Source organism: Mesocricetus auratus, unplaced genomic scaffold (genome assembly GCF_017639785.1).
Source record: "Mesocricetus auratus isolate SY011 unplaced genomic scaffold, BCM_Maur_2.0 Super-Scaffold_100007, whole genome shotgun sequence".
NCBI classification, from domain to species: domain Eukaryota; kingdom Metazoa; phylum Chordata; class Mammalia; order Rodentia; family Cricetidae; genus Mesocricetus; species Mesocricetus auratus.
Window position 1 is genome coordinate 97,371,856 of NW_024429191.1, and position 16,927 is coordinate 97,388,782.

Below are 16,927 nucleotides of genomic sequence, written 5' to 3' on the forward strand. Positions count from 1 at the left end.
GATTGCCAGGGCTACACACAGAAAAGAGAAACCCTGTATTGGGGAAAAAAGTTATTGTGTATGACATATGTGTATGCAGGCATGCATGTACCACAACATGTAAGACATAGGACAACTTGAGGAAAGAGGTCCTACATGACCCAGTACCCATTAACAGCATAATATCTGCATCCAGGATTGTGATGTAGTCACTGTATTGACCTTAGACATAGGAGGGAAGCAGTTGGGTCAATAGTCTGCATGGTGAGCAGTGATCATTTTTTCCTTTTGGCAGCAGAATTTCAGTTCAGTTCCCTTGGTTCAGAGTTATAAAACAGGTGACAAGGGGTAGTAAAATTTCAACTTTATTTAGCCAATGTGTTCAATTCCAATATTACGGTAGAAATGCCTCAAGAATGGGCGTTTGATTCAGCCCCAGTGTCCTTGGCTGACTCCCAGTTTGGGAATCAAGGGTCCCAGTTCTGCCTCACACAGGCCATGCTGGAAGAAAATCCAGCAGCCGGAGTGATGTGCCCATAGCCGGCTGGTCGGAAGCTCTGACATGAGGAGAGTTGCTCAGGCCTGGCCTGGGCGAGCAGCCAGCCACACTGTCTCTCTTCCACACGTGGGGGACCCACCCTCTGACAGGATGCTTAAGTCCCAGGGTTAACTGAAAATTAAAAAAAAGCCATGCTGCCGTGGCAACACTAGCACAACGTAGAGAGTGACTATCCAACTCAGACCCACCACTTCCTACACAGGGCAGGAAGGAGTTCTGGGGAGGCCTTCCACAGTGGAACAAGTGTCTCGATGTCAAAAGCTGTCTCAAAGATGCAATGTCTCACAAATGAAATTTGAAGCAGTATCATAAACCTCTCTGACAGGAAAGACATTACCAGTGTGAGACCCCCAAATATTTTAGTGAGCACTTGGGGCAAAATCCACATATAAAAAATACATCACAATTAAAAAAAAAACAAAAACAAAAACAAACGGAAAAAAAAAAAAAAACCACACACCAAAAGACAGCTCTTTAAGATGGGCTGGCCTGAAGAGAGATCCCTCTCCAAAACTGAAAAGCAAAAGAGACAGGTTTAAGTGTACGTGTGTTAGATGAGTGTGGCTTCAGAAAGATTCCCTGGGTTCTGATGACGCTCCCTCCTTGAGTGAGGCTCAGGCTCCGGAGACGTGGGCTGCTGGGAGCATGGCCCACCGAGGTCTTGGGTTTGGGTGCCCGGATCTGACTTCTCCACTACAATTCGTCCTTTACAGCTTTCTGGTCATCATCCTCCTCCATGTCTGGCTCTAAAGCTTCCTCTAGGTCCACATCCTGGATGAAGGAAGAAATTCCAGTTCAAGGGCCAAAGTTGCAGCATGGCAGCCCTCCCTCAGGGAGACAAGCCCTCAGTTAAGGACCTGGCCACTGTCACCTGTGGTTGATGGTGGTTCTGAGTATGGTAAGATACAACATGGCTCCCAGAGCCAGGAATCCCCACTAAGCACTGATAACCTCTAACTGGGCATGGCTCTAGGAACCGGCAAAGTCGCAGACCTTCCAGGGACAACAGCTCCAGCACAAGTCCAGATGCTGACTGTTGGTCATTGCCTATGGCTTTGTGTCGAAGCAACAGGAGAGAGATAACACTTACTCTACCCTACAGCTCTTTTGGGGTCAGTACTTCCAGGTGGACCTCAAGGACACACACTTCACATGGCCTCAAGTCTCGCTCTATCAAACCCTGACCTGCCCTGTTTCCCTGACTGTGAGCTGACCTAGAGAGTACAAAGCTCCTAAGAGCCAGCCCATGTCCACTCTTCAGCCTAGGACAAGCACAGTGTCCCACACAGTAACTAGTAAGTGTGTAGCACCCACAATGCAAACACAGACCCAGCTGGTTCAAGTCCAAGTTAATGGGGATGAGGACCCTGTGGGGTGGTTTTGAAAGGCACCTTAAAATCTTTACTTTGACTGGGCAGTGGTGATGCACACCTTTGATCACAGAACACAGGAGACAGAGGCAGGTGGATCTCTGTGAGTCTGAGACCAGCCTGGTCTACAGGGCAAGTTTCAGGACAGTCAGGGCTACACAGAGAAATCCTGTCTCAAAAAAAAAAAAAATTAACAGCCAAAGCTAAAACCCCCTACTTTTTAATGCTGTCTAAGCGGTATATATGAAACATTCCCTTTGGGCCTAGGATACACAGCTGTGCCAGCCATGTGGTCACCGAAGCCTCCAATGCAGAGTCTGAGCCAGTACCACCCACAAAGACCCAGGGCTGATGACACTCACATCATCGTCTCCTGCACCATCCTGGCCACCACTCTCCAGGAATTTCTTAAAACCGTCTAGCGTCCGCTCACCATTATAATCAATGACCTGTAGAACATGAGTAAGAGGGTAGAACTGGGTGCACCCCACTGACAGCAGCTCCCCCTCCATGCAAAGCAGCAGGACCCTCTAAAGAACTGTCTGCCCAACAGCCTGGGTGAGCCTGGGATGGAGAACACACCGTTCTGTCTGCAGTTGCTGGGAAGAACTTCAGGGTGGGGAAACTGTGCACTTTGACGGCTTCCACCTCATTAGCTGTTGAGTCCATCTTAGCAATGATGATATTTTCATGATCCTTGTATGTCTCTCCCAGTTTGTCCCAAATGGGGGCTAGCTGCTTGCAGTGGCCACACCAGGGGGCATCTGAAAGAGAGCAGTACTAAGCGTTCGTCCTGTACAGAGCTAGCGACACATGTTTACACTGTGTGCTGAAATCTGAAGCCCCCCATGGGGACAGGCTGGGAAGCCAGAGACCCCCACTTACAGAATTCCACAAAGACGTTCTTTTTCTCATCAAAAGCAACTTCTTCAAAGTTTTTCCCAACTAGCACTTTCACTGGCTGTTTATCCCAGTCTTCAGGCAGTTCCTGGCTCATCAAGTGGGGCTAGAGGGGAGAGAGAGTACAGTCAGGGACAGCGCTGCCCCATACTCCACCCTGGCACAGCTGAGACACACACTGTCCTCCAGAAACCACTGGGGCTGATGTTGCCAGGAATCTGGTAAGAAAGGGCTTCTTAGTTGGTCTTCAAGGTAGACCAACTAAAATACAGATGGTGTCCTGGTGCTTGAGGGAGTTTGTCTATGGTCCCTTAGGGTACAATGACTAGAATGAGATCTCTACCATCACAGGCTGAGTTAAGAAACTTATGCTAACATCTTCAGACTTTGACGGCAATTCTGCAGGAAGCACAAGATTCTAGATCCCAGGTGTACATCCTACTCAGCAAAGATAACTATGTCACCACAACCCAGGCTCAACTCCATACCTTGATCTTGCCCTCCAGGAAGCGGTGGCAAAATTCTGTGATCTTCTCAGCTGTTAGCTCATCTGACTCTGGTTTGTACTTGGTCATTTCTTCCTCTAGGGTAATAAGCCGCACAGCTGGACACTCCTCCTTCTTCAGGCCAAAGAACTCCAGGATACGCTGGTTGTCAGTGTGGTCGCTGTCGATGAAGATAAACAGGATCTTGGGGGAGAAAAGGCACATCAGATGGAATGTAGACACATGCTCACGCCTCTGAAACAGCTCTGTGCACCTTGAGTCTGGGGCTGCCTCGCCACAATAACAGGGCTGACTCAGTGGAGCCCCATAACGCAGACCCTAATGGATAGCACTGCAGAAAACTAGGGAGGTTTCTACTACCTATAAAAGAAACCCATGTCCTGAGGTAGCCCACCTTGCCCTTGAAGCCTTCGGCTGCTTTCTTGAAGTTGCCCAACTTGCCATCGTAGTCAGATACACTCTTGGGCAGGAATAGCAGAATGTGTGTCTTGATTTCACCTCCAAAAATCTTCGGGGCTGTCTGTGGGACAAGCAGCAATTACTGGGTTTGAGCTGTGAGCAGTGGCCCCAGGGTCCCCAGCACTCGGCCTTCAGAGGCCTTACCTGTTCAGTGAACTCGATGACCAAAGGCAGTTGGTTGTGCTTAATGAAGTCTAGCAGCTTCTCCTTGGTGACCTCACCTTCAAAGTTGTTTCGGCCTTCATCAAACTATGGAAAGAAAAGGGGCTGTGAGCTTTGTTGTGGCTGGCCAGCCTCAAAGGACAGACATTAACTATCCTCCGATGGCCTAAACAGGATACAGCCAGGACCTGGAACCAGCAACAAACTGGTGGCATGCTCACACCTCATGCCTGGTTGCTCATGGTCCTTCTGTTGCTTTGACTGAATGGCACAGACATGAGTTAATGCTGTCTCTGCAGGTCAATGCGGCAAACATCGCTGCCGAGACTGCACGCTCTACAGAACAGAGCTGAGTGCTGAGGAAGAAGCCACCTCCGTCTCGGAAACAGTGGCTCACAAAGCATGACCGACCCTCCTAGGATCCGGTGGGAGTGGGGCCACAATGATGACCGAGGAATCCAGACCTTCTCAGGATATCTGCTAGATTTTTTTTAACGGTGCATGCACACACGTTAAAAGTTTATGGAGGCTGGGCGTTGGTGGCGCACGCCTTTAATCCCAGTACTCGGGAGGCAGAGGCAGGCGGATCTCTGTGAGTTCGAGGCCAGCCTGGTCTACAGAGTGAGTTCCAGGACAGCCTCCAAAGCCACAGAGAAACCCTATCTCGAAAAACCAAAAAAAAAAAAAAAAAAAAAAAGTTTATGGAGACAGCTGGGCATTGGTGGCGCATGCTTTTAATCCCAGCACTCGGGAGGCAGAGGCAGGCAGATCTCTGTGAGTTCGAGGCCAGCCTGGTCTACAAAGTGAGTTCCAGGACAGCCTCCAAAGCTACAGAGAAACCCTGTCTCGAAAAACTAAAAAAAACTAAAAAAAAACTAAAAAAAAAAAAAAAAAGTTTATGGAGTCAGTCTGTATGTATGTACTGGGGGATCAAAGTCAGGTCAGCAGGCTTTGTTGAAAACACATCTATGTGCTGAGCCATCTCAGTTACCCTAAAGCTGTATCTGAGAGGCATTGTAGCCCAAACTGGCCTCAAACTCACAACCCTCCTACTTCAGTCTGCTGAGTGCTAGCATTCCAGGTGCACACCACCACATCCAGTCCAAGCTATTTCACAACCACACTTACTGGTGTCTGTTTTCCCACTGTGTCCCTACTTTGCAGCAAAGGGTGAGGGCCTTGTCAGATGTGTTCAGCACAGACCAAAGAACAAAGAACTCAGCACACCAGATACAGGAAGAACTAACTGGTGAACATATAGACATCACTTAGTCACTAAACTGACTTGACATGAAAAATAAAGTTTCACATAAATGTTATACCTGTTAACCATGTAATGCTATCTTATTCTGATTTACTTATCTAACTTATTGATGTCTTATTCTGATTTCCTCAAGACAGGTGTCTCCCTATGTTGCCCAAGCTGTTCTCTAAAGCTTGCAGTCAGGTGACTCTCCAACCTCAGTCTGCGGAGTAGATTGACAGCCACAAATCACAAGCTCATCCACTGTAAAAAGAAAACCCCGGCCGGACGGCGGTGCACACTGTTAATCACAGCACTAGAAGGCAGAGGCAGGTGGATCTCTGTGAGTTAGAGGCCAGCCTGGTCTACAGAGTAAGTTCTATGACAGACTCCTAAAGCTACACAGAGAAAACCAAAAACACCCTACTCATTCATTTCTAATAATACCTTAGGTCTACCTATTTCTTTTCTTTTGAGACAGTCTCATTATATAGCACTGGCTGGCCTTGAACTCTCAGTAATTCTCATGCCTTGGCCTCCAGAGTGTTGGGATTACAGGTGTGAGACACCATGCTCAGCTTTCAGTTCTAACCTCTAATACAGTATGTGTGACAAATGGAACCCACATACACCAGCTCTTGGGATCCTCAACCAACACCACCACAGATTAAGGCACTCTGAGGTCACAAGACAGAGAGCGCTAGCCACCTCCATAGCTTCGGGACAGGATAGCTTAGACCACCCTTTAGGTAGCTTTAGATAAGGAGTGGACAAGAAACAAGTTCTGCAGAGAAAGTGCACTTAAAACTTTCAAGTGAGGGCTGGAGAGATGGCTCAGAGGCACTGACTGTTCTTCCAAAGGTCCTGAGTTGAATTCCCGGCAACCACATGGTGGCTCACAACCACCTTGAATAAGATCTGGTGCCCTCCGCTGGCATGCAGGCAGAAGACTGTATATACAATAAATATTTTTTAAAAATTATCAAATAATAAAATTAAAAAAAAACTTTCAAGTGAAAAATCCCATGAGCCCTTCACTGCTCCTACACTTCTGAAATGAGGATCTATGAATGAAATTACACCCACCATTTAGTGTCAGCATGGCCATGGAAGAGAGGTATTTTGTGATGGTATTCAACTCTTCCCATCCAAAATCCACAAACCAAGTCTTTTATGTGAAAGGTCATAGCACCTATGACCTGTTGTTTACATCCTCTCCAGATGACTTTTTTTTTAAATGTGAGACAGGTCTGGACAGCCCTGGCTGTTCCAGAATTTACTAAGCACACCAGGCTGGCCTCAAGCTCAGAGATTCAGCTGCCTCTACCTCTGGAGTGCTAGAATTAAGCCTGCGCTACCACACTTGGCAAATGACACAATTCTGGGGTGGTATTTTTTTTTTGTATTTGTTTTTAGTTATTTTTTGAGACACAGTTTCTCTGTGTAGCCCTGGCTATCCTGGAACTCAGAGATCAGAGATCCTCCTGCCTCTGCCCACTGGTTGCTGCGATGAAAGGCCTAGCCACCACTGCCTGGCTGATGACATAATTCTTACAATGTAAACACTCTGTGATTAGTTATTATGTTGTATGGTTTAGGCAACCACAAGGAAAATAAAAAGGCCTATTCATGTCAGGTACAAGCGTAACTCTGTTTTCAGATCTCAATTTGTCGCCTTGGCTGGCCTAGAACTTCCTATACAGACTAGGCTGGTCTCAACTCCAGTGGTTGGATTAAAACCACGCCATGCCTAGCTTTGATTTGTTTCTTGAGACAGGGTCTATCCTGTACTCCAGGCTGACCTGAAACTTGTGATACTCCTGCCCCAGCATGCTGAGAGCTGGGATTACAGACATGTGCCACCATGCCCAGTTTATTCCAAACACTTCTGAGCCAAGACAGTTAGATCCAAAGACGTGGAGGGCTGACCACTCATCTTTTCTTACTGGCCGCCTTCTGTTATACTTCCCCAAGTAACGTCAAGGAGGTGGGGGCTAGAGATGGCTCGGTGGTTGTGAGTGTGACTACTCTTTCAGGAGCACAGGGACACTTCCAGCACCCACCCACATCAGTCCAGAAGTACTCATTGCAAACCACCACAGGCTCCAGGCAGGGAAATGTTAAAACTAGGCTGAGCCTACTGTGCTCTTCCACTCTACCTGAGCCTACAGAGTACAAGTGTCCAGGCTATCTGACCCAAACCAGCCACAGTGGAGAGGATACTGAATGGAAAATGAGTTGATTAAGGGTTCCATCAGACACTCTCTCCAGGTATGGTGCTGAGTCACTTTCATTGACCAACAAGACTCCTCTTCCAGCACAACAAGTCACTCCCACCACCTCCCGCTGAGGGGTGCAGGCAAAACTGACTACCTGTTTGAGCTGCTATCTTCTTGGCAATATAGTCACATGGTAAAAAAGGGCTCATTCACTTGGGGACTGCCGTAGAGGCCTGGCTTGGGGTCCTCATTCAGGTACCAGGACAACACCATCTCTGGTACAAACAGCAGCCCCACCAGGTCATGACAAACATTATGCCAGTGGCTTTGGCTGGTTCCAGAGCTCTGTCTTCAGTATAGGTTGCATGTCATCTTCCAGGCAAGACAGAAAGTAAGGCAGTGGCTGGCCTCACCCAGAGGTGGCTGGCTGGCCTGGCCTCAATGGGAACTATCTGGCCCTGCTAGTTGGTCTCAGCCAGTTCCCTGGGGCAGACAGGAAAATCTAGCTCATTTGACGGAAGTAGAACTAACATCCCAAAGAAGAGGAACAAACAGTAAGGCCAGCCTGGGCAATTCAAAGCAAACAAACAAAAAACCCAAACAAAACAATCACTGGGCGTTGTGGTACACTCTGGAGGATCAGGAATTCAAGGACAGCCTCAGCTACAAAGAGTTCAAAATCAGCCTGGGGTATATTACTGGGATGGGGGTGGGCACCACCACTGCCCAGCTTTGGATGAAACTTTCAAATATCTGAAAGAGCTTTTGTTCTGTTAAGACTTCACCCCAGCACTTTCTTTTCTGCTTCTCTAACCAGAAACCTAAGTAAAATCTCCTGACAAATGTACTAAGACAACCAGTAATTTAGCAACTCTACTCCCATCAGGTCCTCTAGCGGACCAAGGGTACCAGTCAAGTGAGTTCTCTCAGACGGACTAGAGCTGAGGGCACATGAATTAAAAGATGTCTGAATGTCCAGCCCTGGGTACAGCACTCATCTGGTTCTTACCCTGAAGTTCATTCAGCCTCAAACTAGTGAAGCCCTTCCAGAGACAGTAAACCACAATGTCGGGTGCCACATGGTTCCAAACCAAGCAGACCCTCTCATCTATGCTCCATCTTTCCTGAGCAAGCTATCTTTTCCTTTTCCTTTTTTAATTTATTTATTGTGTATACAATCTTCTGCCTGCATTCCCTTCAAGGTGGTTGTGAGCCACCATGTGGTTGCCGGGAATTGAACTCAGGACCTCTGGAAGAACAGTCAGTGCTCTTAACAGCTGAGTCATCTCTCCAGCCCCATTCTCTTTTTTTCTTAAGTAATCTATTTCATTTCATGTGCATTGATGTGAGAGCATTAGACACCCCCCCCAACTGGAGTTACAGACAGTTGTGAGTTGCTATGTGAGTGCCAGGAATTAATCCACACTCTTCTGGATGAGAAGCCAGTGCGCTCAACCACCAAGTCATCTCTCCAGTCCCCTAGAGTCTATCATTTTCTTTCTTTCTTTCTTTCTTTCTTTCTTTCTTTCTTTCTTTCTTTCTTTCTTTCTTTCTTTCTTTCTTTTGCTCTGTGACATTCCTCCGATATGGGACAGCACTCCAAAGTCTTATTCTTCTGTTCATGAGAAGCAACTCTTGTCTCCCACTCCCTAGATATTTCCTTTCATAGAACTTTCTCTCCCCCTGTACACCTCCTACCTGAGTGAGATGAGTTTCTAAGCACCCTCATCTTGGTACAGCTAGGCTGCAAAAGTACAGGTGCCCAGACATCACCCTGCCTCTCGGGACAAAAGACAAAGAAGCCCATGGACCCAACAGCAACACCACAGTGTCTGCTGCATCCCTGTAACAGGAAGACATGGGCAAGGACACTTGATGTCTAAGGAAAAGTGGACGACAGGATTGGAACCTGTAGGTGTTCAAGAGGGAGGTCTATCTGGGTGAGAGAGGGTGGGAGCAGAGCACAGGGGTCATGTAACCATAGCCAAGGGTCTTATCTGGGCTGAGGAAAAAGTGCTGACAATAGATCCCTTGGTATTGTAGATATAATTAAGACCATTAGACTTGGATCTTAACAATGATCTTTAGGGGCTGGAGAGATGGATCAGTAGTTAAGAGCACTGGCCGTTCTTCCAGAGGACCTCAGTTCAATTCTCAGCAACCACACGGCAGCTCATAACTGTCTGTATCTCCAGTTCCAGGGAATCCAAAACCCTCACACACACATACATGCAGGCAAATGAATATAAAATTAAAAATAAAAACACCAATGCACATATAATTTAAAATGAATTAAAAAAAATAGACTTTGGGGTGAAGAACACTGCTGGCTCTTCCAGAAGTCCTGAGTTCAATTCCCAGCAACCACACGGTGGCTCATAACCATCTGTAGAGATCTGATGCCCTCTTCTGGCCTACAGGGATACATGCAAACAGAACACTGTATACATGCAAACAGAATGCTACATACATAATAAATAACTACATTTTTTTTTGGTCTTTTGAGACAGGGTTTCTCTGTGTAATTTTGTGGACCAGGCTGGCCTCAAACTCACAGAGATCTGCCTGCCTCTGCCTTCCCAGTGCTGGGATCAAAGGCATACGCCACCACTGCCTGACTTTAAAAAAAATTATATATCCTAAAAAAAAAAAAAGAAAGAAAACAAAAAGGTCTTTACGCTGGGTAATGAAGGCACACACTCTTATAATGGCAGCACTCAGTCTGAGGCCAGTGTGAGTGCCAGGACAGCCAGAATTGTTACACAGAGAAGCCCTGTCTCAAAAAAAAAGGTCTTTAAGAGCAGGTATGTGGCTCAGATCTGTAACTTCAGCACTTGGGATGGAGTCAGGAGAACTGCCCTGAGTTAAAGGCCACCCTGGGCTATACAGTCAGTCAGAGCTACAGGGTTAGACCTTATCTTAAAGAGAGGGAAGACAGGGGAGGAGGGAGGGGAGAGATAGAGATTCCAACAGTCAACTTGGTTACAACTTGCCATGATCACCACCTTGTATTGTTCAGGAGGCCTACTGTGTTGGCTGACATGGAAGCTGGTCCAAAGGCCATAGTTTAAAGTGATGCAGCAGAAATCCTTGATCACCATCCATCCCATCAGCCCAGCTTGGCCCTTCCCAATATAAGCAAGCAATACCACCCTCTGCAGACCAACACCTGAACTGCCCCGGCACAGCTGCCCAAGGGTCACTCACCTTCTTAAAGAGGACCACCCCATCCTTGTCCAGCTGGTACTTGGAGAACACACCACTGTTGGACGTGATCCCAAAAGGTATGTCATCGACAGCCTCAGCCGCCAGCAAGAACTGCTTGGCAGAGTCTGACTCTACATCCTGGAAGAAGAAAGGAAAGCAAAGGTGACCACACATCCCCAAGCCTGAGCAGTGCTCCTGAGGAACAGCAACGGGACCCCTACCCCTGTAAGGACAGCAGACAAGCCAAACGAACCCTAAAGCTCTACCTTGAAGAAACCGATGACAGCCACCTCGCTTGAGTCTATCAAGGTCTCGGCCGCTGCGGTGTCAGACAGGGTTGTGGCAGCAGGACCTGTTCGCTTCTTCAGCCAGTTCACAATGTCGTCAGCTTCCCTGCCAGCTACACCCCAAACAAATGCAAGTTCCTGTGAAACACGGTATCACCCACCCTAACAGGCCATCTCTTTTGAGCTTGTGCCCAGGAACCTCAAAATAGGCCAGCCCATTCCTAGAGTAACATGCTCCCCTATAGACAACTGGCTATAGCCTCTGGATTCTAGAAGAGGCTACCTGGTGCTCATCAAATAGTGTACACACTAGGAAAGCAGGGCTTCCTCACTTAGACATTTTCCTCCAGTCTCTTTGCACTTTCCAAATTACCTTAAATACTGGCATTTATTCAGTTCAGTTTCTGCTACAGTGCTCTCACACCAGACTACACCCCTGGAGAAGTGATTAGTCAACTTCAGTGCTCGCTCTGCCACCCCTGAAACAGGCTCAACTTGACCCCAACACCCGGGGTGGGCCAGGTGTCCCTGTCTGGAACTTGCCCTACCCACTTCCCAGATGGTTAAGAACTGGAAAAATACTGTGTGCTTGAGTGCCACCCAAAGCAGACATGGTGAAGACAAAGAAGGCCTGTTCCCCACCTTGAGGCAGAACGTGATAGATGACTCTCTCCTCCTGGACTGCCACTTGGACTAATCAAGGCAGGCCTGCACATTAGATTTACCATGATTCTACAGCTTGGTGCCAAAAAGGAACTGAGCTGCCAGTTTCCTAACCCATAAAATCCAGAGGCTAGAAGAGTACCAAAGTAACTCTTGTCATTAAAGCCTGCGTGGGTGCGTGCGTGCATATGTGTGGTTGTTTTTGGTTTTTGAGACAGGATCTCTCTGTGTAGCCCTGGCTGTCCTGCAACTCACTCTGTAGACCAGGATGGCCTCAAACTCAAGAGGTTCACCTGTCTCTGTTTCCCAAGTGTTTAAGTATCCAACTGCTACCTGGCTAAAAAAAATATTTTTCTTTAAATTTTTGATTGTGGGAACTGGGGGAGAAAAGAGACGGCTCAATTGCTAACACCACTTGCTGAAACAGGACGTAGTGACTCACACCTTTAATCCCAGCACCTGGGATCCCAGATCTCTGAGTCCCAGGTCAGCCAAGGATATACAAAGAAACCCTGTCTCAAAAACAACAACAACAAACAAAAAAAAGAACACTTGCTGCTCTTCAAGAGGACATGGGTATGGTTGTCAGCACCCATAATGGGTGGCTCACAACTGCCTATAAATCCAGTTCTAGGTGATCTAACATTCTCTTTTGGCACAGAATGCAAAAGACAAACATATACACTAAGTTTCAGGAGCATGTGCAAGTGCACACAAACAATAACAAGTTGGGCGGTGGTGGCGTACACCTTTAATCCCAGCACTCGGGAGGCAGAGGCAGGCAGATATTTGTGTGTTCGAGACCAGCCTGGTCTACAAGAGCAGGGAGTTCCAGGACAGCCTCCAAAGCCACAGAGAAACCCTGCTTTGAAAAAACAAACAAACAAACAAAAAAAACAAAAAAAAAAAAGAAAGAAAGAAAAAGAAAACCACCAAAAACTGGTAAATAAAATGTCACCATGCCCAGTTTACTCGGCGGTAAGGACTGTGCCAAGCTTTTCATACATGCTGGACAAGAACTCTACCAACTAGAAATCTTGACTGGGCTTGATGGCACACACTTTTAGCCCCAGCACTTGAGAGGTAGAGGCAGGTGGAGCTCTGTGAGTTCGAGGCCAGCTTGGTCTACACAGGAAGTTCCAGGAAAGCCTCCAAAACAATACAGAAAAACCCTGTTCTCCAAAAACAAACAAACAAACAAACAAAAAAAAAAACCCAAACCAAAACAAAACAAAACAAAAAAAAAAGAGAGAGAGAGAAAACTCTACCAACTGAGCCGGATGCTTTTCAGATGAGGTCTTACTCTGTGGACCTGGATGGCTTGGAACCCGCACTAGGCTGGCCTCATACTCATGCCTTGGCCTCCTTGGTGCTGGCCATAGGCAAGAGCCAACACATAATGTTCTGGACTAGGAACTTTCTACTCCAAGAGTGAACTCATATAAAAAGTAAAGACCACAGACACCCTAGGTAGGTAACCAGAGTGGCTGACACCGAACAGTACAAGGCTGCTTAAGGAGATATTTTATAAACCTGGGATAAGCTGGTTTCAAGCCACCAATCATGTGTCTTGAATGGCTCTTACATGAAACTGGTTTTGGAGACCCAAGTCTTCTTTTGTTTTTGTGTTTTTCGAGACAGGGTTTCTCTGTATTGTTTGGGAGGCTGTCCTGGAACTCTCTTGGTAGATCAGGCTGGCTTTGAACTCAGAGATCCGCTGCCTCTGCCTCCAGAGTGCTGGGATTAAAGGCGTTCACCACCAATGCCCGGCCCAAAACCCAGTCTTCTTTTGCTACTAGTAACTAAATTAATTGCCTACATCAAGGTCCAGTCTCCATGAAAATTGCTTTAGAGGTGGTTGGGTGACAGGTGGAAGCTTGGATTTGCTGTCACCAACAACTAGGATGTTGTGACTGTGAAAGGGTCCCAGGGGGAAAAGTGGTGTGAGAACCATGAATGCTTGGCCTGGTGTTGGCACACCACGAGTGACACTTACAAAGTCACCCAAGTGCCACGCCTACTCTATCTGGAAGTAGCTACGTTCCTGTAAGCACCAATAGTTCAGAGCCCCGTGTAGTCAGAGAAGCACTTCCCTCATTGGTCAATGCTCAGATAAGCCTCCACCAACAGGCTACTCTGGAAGTCATCACAGACATGACTCTCTTCCTGTCGGGTACTCCAAAGAGGGAACTTTCCTTCCATGGCCCTCAGATGCTAGAGTTGGTGGGGAGCCCATCTGCAAAGAGGGTCCTCTGGAAGCCTCTCAAATGTGCCCTACCTCTCAGACACACATCTGCTTAGCTCCCAAAGCCCACACAATCTTTAAAGGGCAGAGGTGCGGTCACACCTGTGTACTCCTTAGGGGACGCTGTGTCTCCATTCTTGAAGAACTTGATTGTAGGGTAGCCGCGGACGCCATACTGCTGAGCCAGGTCAGACTCTTCGGTGGCGTCCACCTTGGCGAGTCGAATCTCGGAGCCTTCTGCCTTCAGCTTTGCAGCGGCTTTGGCATACTCAGGGGCCAGAGCTTTGCAGTGGCCACACCACGGGGCATCTGGAAAAGAAAGCAGGACACTGGGAGGTAGTCCTTGACCCAGGTCTACTGCTTCCCTCTCTACTTTGCACTTGCTTTCATAAAAACCTTATCAGCACACCGAGATAACCCCTCTTAATGCACACTGAGACTGAGCTGATAGCTGGTGCTCTTGGGCAATATCAGATCAGGACAGAGGCCACGAGTGACAAACCAACTCCAATCCCTACTTTGCCCTGTGACCACCAACACAGCAAAACAGTCCTGACTTGTAACTCTTCCTACTGCCCCCAGCAATCAGGTCCAACGTAGCCCTAAGATTTCCCATTAAGAATCCAGGGGAAGGAGTCGGGCGGTGGTGGCAGCGACGGCGGCGAATTCCTTTAATCCCGGTACTCAGGAGGCAAGGGGCCAGCCTGGTCTACAGACAGATTTCCAGGACAACCTCCAAAGCAATACAGAGAAACCCTGTCTCGAGATACCAAAAAAAAAAAAAAAAAAAAAAAGAAAAGAAAAAAGAATCCAGGGAAGTTTAAAAGGTTGCTGGCCCAAGCACTATACCTAGCAAGAACCAGCCCAGATGCCTAGCGGAAGCTACTCTTTTTGGTGTGGGAATGTGACAATCTGTCAAGGCAGCTTGGCAGCTGTGCTGGAGTTCACATACTTGTAAAGAGAAGTAAGCCTTGGGATCTGGCCTGCTTCCCAGTGAGGAGGATGAGGCAGGTTACACGTAGGGGTGCGCGCATAGTTGGAATAGGGCTGGACCTCCTGTTCTATCGGCATTGCTCCTGCTCCTCACACAGCCCATCCTGTCCTCTCCAGCCAACAAGGATCGGGCCATGTGGACGTCGGGCATTTAAAGACACCTTCCTGATTCTCAGCCCCCCAGCCCACCCTCGAGGAGCCCTGAACACAACGATTTCCACTTTAGGTAGGAAGGATGCTCTCCGGAAGGCCACAAGAGGCGAAGCCGACAGTAGGGGTGCTTCCCAGAGAGGACCGGCCCGCGACCCGCCAGCCTGTGCTCCAAGGGGCAAGCCGGGATCTACGGGCCGCTGCACCCAAGAGGGTGCGGGGTGCTTCCCAGAGAGGACCGGCCCGCGACCCGCCAGCCTGTGCTCCATGGGGCAAGCCGGGATCTACGGGCCGCTGCACCCAAGAGGGTGCCGGGCGCACAGGTCAGCGCCGGGTGCCGCCGAGGGGCGGCCCTGAGCTGCGGTCTGTGGACCAGGGGGGGCCCTGCCCGCCCCGGGGCCCCGCGGCTCACTCACAGAACTCCACCAGCAGGTAGTTGTGTGCCGCCAGCGCCTCTGCGAAGTTGCTCTTCTTCAGCACCAGGACGTTGTCCTCCTCCTCCGGGGCGTCGGCGCCCACCCTGGCCACCCAGGCCAGGGCCAGGCACAGCAGAGAACGGCTCAGCATGTCGGACGTCGGCAGCGGGCGGGGCGGTTAGCTTGGCGCCGCCGGGACAGCCAAGGCGACGAGAGCGCGCCTAGGTCCAGACCTCGCCTTTATAAATCCTGGGCCGGGGACGCGCCCCCCACCTCCCCCTCGCCGCGCGCGCGCGTGTCAGCCGCCGCGCGCATGCGCTCCGCCCCGCCGTCTGATTGGCCGAGGAGCCGAGAGGCCCACCCTCTCCGGGCGAGGACTGGACACCCACTCGAGGCTGGGCCGCGGAGCCCGAAAGGACCCGGAGGCCCCGCAGTCGTCGCCTGGGATTGGCCGGGGCGCGCGCGCGCACGCACTGCGTTCCCCGGCCTCTGATTGGCTGGCAGAGGCGAACTTTCTCTTTCTGGACTTCTGACTGGCGACTTTTCCCACGCCTTCCACGCCTCTTGGAAGAGGCCGCCGCTGGCCGCGCCGGGCCCTGAGGCTCCTGATTGGCCGAGAGGATGCGCGCACCCTGCGCGTTTTCTCCGTCGAACGTGGCAGGGGGCGGAGTCCCGGGGGCCTTTGGGCGGAGTTACGCCTGCGCCTCCGAAGCCCCTCGTGTTGCATTCTGACTGGACCGCGTTTCCGTACTAGCCCCGCCCCCCGCCCCGGCCCCCGCGACGCTGCCCGGAAGCCAACTGGTGCAACTTCCTGAAGTATGCGTGCGGCCCGTGCAGCTCCTGCCCTGGTCCTGGGCGCTGTGTCCCTAGGCTCGGGGGCTTCCTTCCGTTCTAGGGACTGCGACGGTTTCTCGCCAGCCAGGGGGCGTCTCCAGCCAGGGGGCGTCGCCAGCCAGGTGTCCCCGGCAGGCTGCAGGCCTCGCTATCCCGGGAGCGCTTTTTAATTTTTTTTTCTTTCTTGGTTTTTCGAGACGGGGTTTCTCAGTGTAGCCATTGCTGCCCTGGAGCTCACTCTTGTAGACCAGGCTGGCCTCGAACTCACAAGGATCCCCCTGCCTCCGCCTCCCGAGTTCTGGCATTAGCCACCGCCGTGCAGCACGGGTGCCTCTTATTCCTCTCCTCGCTTGTCCGAGGCTCCTGTCCGCGGGAACGCCGTCGACCCCGAGACCGCTGCGGACTAGAGTGCGCTCCAGACTTCGGAAGCCCGATCGGGGAGTGGAGGAAGCACCTCGTCTGACGCTGGAATGGCCTTTGTGTGTGTTGGTTTGGGTTCAATAATGGAAACTTTGGCTCCTGTAAACCAGACTAGACTCACATTTTTTTTTAAATCTCGATTTACTCCAGACTAATCAACCACTCACAGTCTCCTTTTGAGTTTGGGTCTCTCTTGCAGCTCCCTGAAGCGATGCTTCCATGCTCTGGCCCCCAGCCTGCTGAGTGCTGTGGTTAACCGTTGTGAGCAATCCCGGTCAATGTTTGGCCCACCCTTCTTTTTTCCTTGACCCTCAA

At 49.7% G+C, this 16,927-nt stretch overlaps 1 protein-coding gene across 1 annotated transcript; it reads right to left on the reverse strand.

Annotated features, from left to right (window-relative positions):
• Nucleotides 1-328: 328 nt before the first annotated feature.
• On the reverse strand, nt 329-15,589 carry P4hb (prolyl 4-hydroxylase subunit beta). Its single transcript, XM_005069807.4, has 11 exons — nt 15,359-15,589; nt 13,902-14,108; nt 10,871-11,004; nt 10,605-10,742; nt 3,918-4,022; nt 3,709-3,834; nt 3,297-3,497; nt 2,794-2,914; nt 2,491-2,672; nt 2,271-2,357; nt 329-1,309 (listed from the first exon to the last, which is right to left on the reverse strand). Exons 1-11 carry the CDS (start codon nt 15,507-15,509, stop codon nt 1,232-1,234), a joined length of 1,530 nt encoding a protein of 509 aa, XP_005069864.1. The 5' UTR covers nt 15,510-15,589; the 3' UTR covers nt 329-1,231.
• Between the last annotated feature and the right edge of the window lie 1,338 nt (nt 15,590-16,927).

Coding starts and splice junctions, on each gene's coding strand:
- P4hb (XM_005069807.4), bottom strand. CDS start 15,509: ATGCTGAGCCGTTCTCTGCTGTGCCTGGCCCTGGCCTGGGTGGCCAGG. Junction 14,109..15,358: donor CTACCTGCTGGTGGAGTTCT/GTGAGTGAGCCG, acceptor TTTCTTTTCCAG/ATGCCCCGTGGTGTGGCCAC. Junction 2,358..2,490: donor CAGCAACTGCAGACAGAACG/GTGTGTTCTCCA, acceptor CATGTTCTACAG/GTCATTGATTATAATGGTGA.